Source organism: Tupaia chinensis, unplaced genomic scaffold (genome assembly GCF_000334495.1).
Source record: "Tupaia chinensis unplaced genomic scaffold, TupChi_1.0 Scaffold138619_1, whole genome shotgun sequence".
NCBI classification, from domain to species: domain Eukaryota; kingdom Metazoa; phylum Chordata; class Mammalia; order Scandentia; family Tupaiidae; genus Tupaia; species Tupaia belangeri.
Genome location: NW_006198512.1, coordinates 1,135,161 through 1,139,850, shown reverse-complemented (window position 1 = coordinate 1,139,850; position 4,690 = coordinate 1,135,161). Strand labels below are relative to the sequence as shown.

General features: G+C 63.0%; 1 protein-coding gene across 1 annotated transcript in view; it reads right to left on the bottom strand.

Annotated features, from left to right (window-relative positions):
• Positions 1-4,690, bottom strand: part of WNK2 (WNK lysine deficient protein kinase 2) — a 157,507-nt gene that overhangs the window by 83,957 nt on the left and 68,860 nt on the right. The window contains 1 exon segment of the mRNA XM_014592804.1: positions 8-114. Within this exon segment, the coding sequence (XP_014448290.1) occupies positions 8-114 (107 nt within the window).

The following is a 4,690-nucleotide window of genomic DNA, read 5'->3' as shown; positions in this document are numbered from 1 at the left end:
GGGCTGCAATGCCGGCCAGATCCTCTCTCGCCGCCACTGGATCAACGCCACACGGTCACGAATAGACTTGGCCACGATCTTCACATCACTCTCGTGGAAGAATCCAGACTCAATCTGCAAAGGTGGCCGCATCACTCATGTCGCTGGGGATGGCCATCCTGCCCTGCACCCCCCACCACCTGGGGGCCGCCCCGCCATCTGCACTGTAGCCTCCTGCTCTGGGGTCCCCGCCCAGTTCAGTACCCTCAGGACACTCTCATTGTTACACCCACAGGGCCCAGGGCCAGATCTGCTGGCCAACGGCGGGCATGCAGCAGGTGCTGAGGAGCGAGCGGGTGGGTGAGACCACCCCCCGGGCTGCCTGCTGCACAGTCAAGGGCAAGGTGAGCTCTAGGGCAGCCGGGTGGCCAGGCCGGGGCCTCCTGCCCTTCCAGCCCAGCCGGGCTGGCTGCAGACAGGAGGGGCTCCTGCTTCTCTCTGCGCTCAGGGACAGGGACAGGTGGCTGGGGACCAGTGCTGTCAGCATCGTCTGAAATCCTGGAGCCAGGGTTGCCTGAAGGCGGGAAGTGATCAGACCCTCGCTCTACATGGAGGGAGGAGCCACACCTGCACTTTGAGACCTGCAGGGTAGGCACCACCTCCTGGCAGAACCCCATGGGGTGTCGAGAGCCTTTTCAAAAGAGCCCCAGCCTGAGCCCGTGGGGAGTGTTCTGAGCATCCTCTGGCTCTTCTCTTCTAAAGGAAGGAGCCCACCTGCAGGGTTGGGGAGAACTCCAGGAGCTAGGTGCCAAGCCCTCCAGCGTCCCCCGTCCTGAGACCCCGAGTCCTAAAGGGACAGCGATGGGCTGGGCTGGGGGCCTCCCTCACTGGGGCACAGTGGGAGGCAGTGAGCGTGGGCGGCCAGACGCATCAGGGAGACGGAGCAGGAGGTGGCACCCTGTGGTGCCAAGTGCCCAAACACGGACACACACGGAGGGAGTGGTGTGTGCCAGGAGAATGTGCAAATGTGCTTGTGAGCGCTTTTCCTGGGAGCCCGAGGGCTCAGGTCAACCCGTGCTGCTGGCTCGGGGCTGGGCAGGGAGGGAGGGAGGGAGGGTGGTGCCCAGCACGGCCAATGTGGGGGAGGACACGGGACGTGCACAGTGACACGGAGCCAGGCCAGGGGCTCCCGCAGGCAAGTTGGGGGCGTTCTGAGCATCACGTGAACAGCGAGATGATCCAGGCTTGCAGTGCAAGTTCACCAACCCGGGCAGTGATCTGCACAGGGCAGAGGGGCAGTGGGGCGGGGCTGTGAGGCCTCCCTCCCTTGTCCTGTCTCCTCTCTCCCCGACTCTGTCTCCCTGCTTCTCTGTCCGTCTCTCTTCTCCCTCCCCGCCCTGTTTCTCTGTGTGCCTGTCTCTCTTCCTCGCCCTTTCTCCCCCATGCCCCACCGCGTCCCTTCTCACCCTCTCTCCTGTGGATCACTTGTTCTCAGCAATGCCACATGGGTCACCCTACCCAGCAGGGAACCCGGGTCTCCTGAGGCCTGAGACTGACGCCAGGGCTGATGCCCGCTAGCACCTCTGGAGGGCCCCAAGCTGGTCCCAACCCCTGACCCCTGACCTCTGCCAACGCGGGCCAGGGCATCTTGAGTGCTCTGCGTAGGGCTGACACGCACCAACAGACAGCTCGCCCTGCAGAGTAACCCCCGGACAGAACAGACCGAGCCCAGAGAGAGACGTGGAAAGCTCGATGGAAACGGGGTCTTTACCTAGTAGGAGCCCATGGTTACAAGTGAGGACAGTGCCAGGAGTGCCAGCCCGTAGCGAGACTGCCCGGCGCCCGGAGCCCCGCTAACGGGCAGGTGGGACAGGGTGAGCCAGGGCCCCCGAGGCTTGTGCAAAGCTGAGCCACCACGGAAGGAGCACCGAGCCCTCCCTGAGGCTAGGCCACAGCGTCCAGGAACTGAGGGGGCCTGACTGGATGCCCCTGCTGTGACAGTGGCACCAGGCCAGGTATAGTAAGGGGCTCATGCAGCCGGCACTTTCTGATGCTGAGTGCCACAGGCAGGAGTGCAGGAAAGCGTACTTTGTAGGAACAGATGGGGAAACATCCAGGGTGTGGGCACGGGGCAGCACCTTCTCAGAGGGTCGAGAGGAAAAGGTTCTTCCCAACACCCTAGCCCTTTCAGCACGTTTGTGATGGTCTCGACCAAGACTCATCTCAAAAGCCAGTTCCGTGTGACAGAGACCTCCCAAATCAAGACCCCAGGCTCCGAGCAGGGCTGGACACATGATACAGGGAGCAGGCCAGGGGTCCATGGAGTTTAGACCAGGACTGTCCACACTCAGGGCCACCCAGCCCTGGGGTCACGTAGTCGGGGTGGGAGGCCCCTGGACAGGCTCCAGGGAAAGCACAAGCTTCCTCCTAGGAGAGGGGACCGGGCGCCAAGGGCCCTTTCTGGCCTCAGAGTTTGGAGTGGACATTTCCAGAGACCCCAGAGAATGGACTGGACTCCATGGGGTGTCCCAGAGAGGCTGCGGCTGGGGGAGAGAGGGCCCCGCCAGCAGGCCTGCTGTGGCCGTGGACCCGAGCAGGGACCCACTGGCAGTGGAGGGCCCAGGACATGCAGGCCCAGGGCTTCTGCTCCTGGAGAGCACGCAGCTGGGCTATCCTTAGGGTGCTAGGAGACCAGGGCCATATCATTGCCTGCCTCTGCCTAGAGGCCCACCAGCCAGCCTAGGAGGCCCCTGCCCAGAGGCTGCCGAACAAAGCACCCCCTTGCTATGTTCAGCCACGGCGGTAGCCTGGCCTGTCCTACTGCTGTCTCTGTCTCAGCGGCCGTCTCTGTCTCAGCGGCCGTCTCTGTGTACGGCACTTGTCTGTCTCACCGGCCGTCTCTGTCTCAGCGGCCATCTCTGTCTCAGCGGCCGTCTCTGTCTCAGCAGCCATCTCTGTCTCAGTCGCCATCTTGGCCGTCTCTGTCTCAGTGGCCGTCTGTCTCAGTTGCCATCTTGGCCTTCTCTGTCTCAGCGGCTGTCTCTGTCTCAGCGGCCGTCTCTGTCTCAGTGGCCATCTCTGTCTCAGCGGCCGTCTCTGTCTCAGTGGCCCATGTCTTCAAGGGCCCACTGCTCCCTTCCACTGAGTTTCTTCTGCTCGTCCCAGACGGGATGTGGTCGCCCTCTGAGGCAGGCGGTGGACCCCGGCCGAGCTCTGCCCCTCCTGTGGCACAGGCCAGGGCGGTAAAGGCTGGCGAAGGGCTCCCGCTGGGCTGAGTGCCCGCCCTGGCACCCATCTGCAGAACCGCCCGCCTCAGCCTCCCTATTCACGCCGTCCTCGCCCTGCTCCACACGTGCACGCGAGGTGCCGGGACCTGGCCTCACTTCCAACCTCCATGTCCTGGAGGCCGCCTCCAGGTGCCATAGGTTCCAGAACATCTTCAACACCTGACACCGCTAAGCTCAGGTTTCTTCCTAACTCTTTCCTTCCTCCCTCCCTTCCTGCACTGGCCAGAGCGCACCGGCAAGAGAAAGCGAGGCAGCAGCCCCACGGGCAGGGTCACGCTGCCTCCTGCTGGGATCTGCACGCCCACACGGGGCCTGACGTGTTTCTCGGGCAGCGGGGGCTGGGATTCAGACCGCACTCGGCCATGAGGGCTCCAGCTCCCGTAGCCACCAGCTCACAGGCCGCCCTAGTCTCAGTTTTAAGAACGAGGTGGGAAAGTGCCAGGCGTTGCTGTCGCTTGGTCTTGGTGGTACCAAGATGTCATTTTGACTCACTGTTTTTTTTAAAGAATTATTTAATTTTATATTATCGTTATTTACTTTTTAATTTGACAGCGAGAGACAAAGATAAAAGGAAAGTGAGGAAGCAAGCCGCCAGGTCTGGGACTTGAACCACAGTTAGTCAGGTGGGAGTCCAGTGCCTTAACCACCAGGCCACCTGCTGGCCCCCTCACTGCATTTCTGGGAAGACTCTCCCTTTGGCGCCCAGGGAGGGGTTAGTGTTCGGCGGTGGGAGGGCCTCGGAGCCCAAGGACAGGCTCTGGCGTCTCAGGTGGGCAGGAAGGGTGAGGGTGAGCCTGGGACCTGGAAAGGCCTGGAGGTCCAGTGTGGGCGGGCAGAGCAGCGAGCCTGACTGCTGCCGTGGGCCGTCGGCACGGACGAAAGCCCCACGAAGGGCAGGTGGGTCCAGCAAGCTCCTAAGGTCCCCAGGGTCTGCTCTGCTGCTTACGGAGGTAGGGCATGAAGCCTTGTTACAACTCTGTGACTGGGCAGGTGACTGGACAGGGCCTCCGTGCCCAGTGACTGCATGTCACGATGCAGGACTCGCTGTCCAAGACAGGGGAGGGGCAGCAAGGGGAGAGGGGGCCGGGGCCTCTGTCTGAGCGGGCGTGGGACAGCCCAGGAGTTCAGCCGAGTGCCAGATCTTGCTAGGTGACTCCCAGGTCCACGTGCCCTGCCACCCTTGGGGAGGCGTGTGGGCTAAGGGACAGTGGCACTCCACAGTGATGGAAAGCAGAGACACACTGGAGGCCTGGGAGGCACCCCAGTGGGATGGCAACTCTGTGTGCAGGCTGCTAGGCAGGGCAGGGCAGGGCTGGGCAAGGCAGGGCAGGGCCAGGCAGGAGCCCAGGTGGCCCCGTATCCCGAGCAGGTGCCTCCTCAGGGCCCCCCATGCAGGGCTCCTGCCATTGGATGCACGTCCTGCC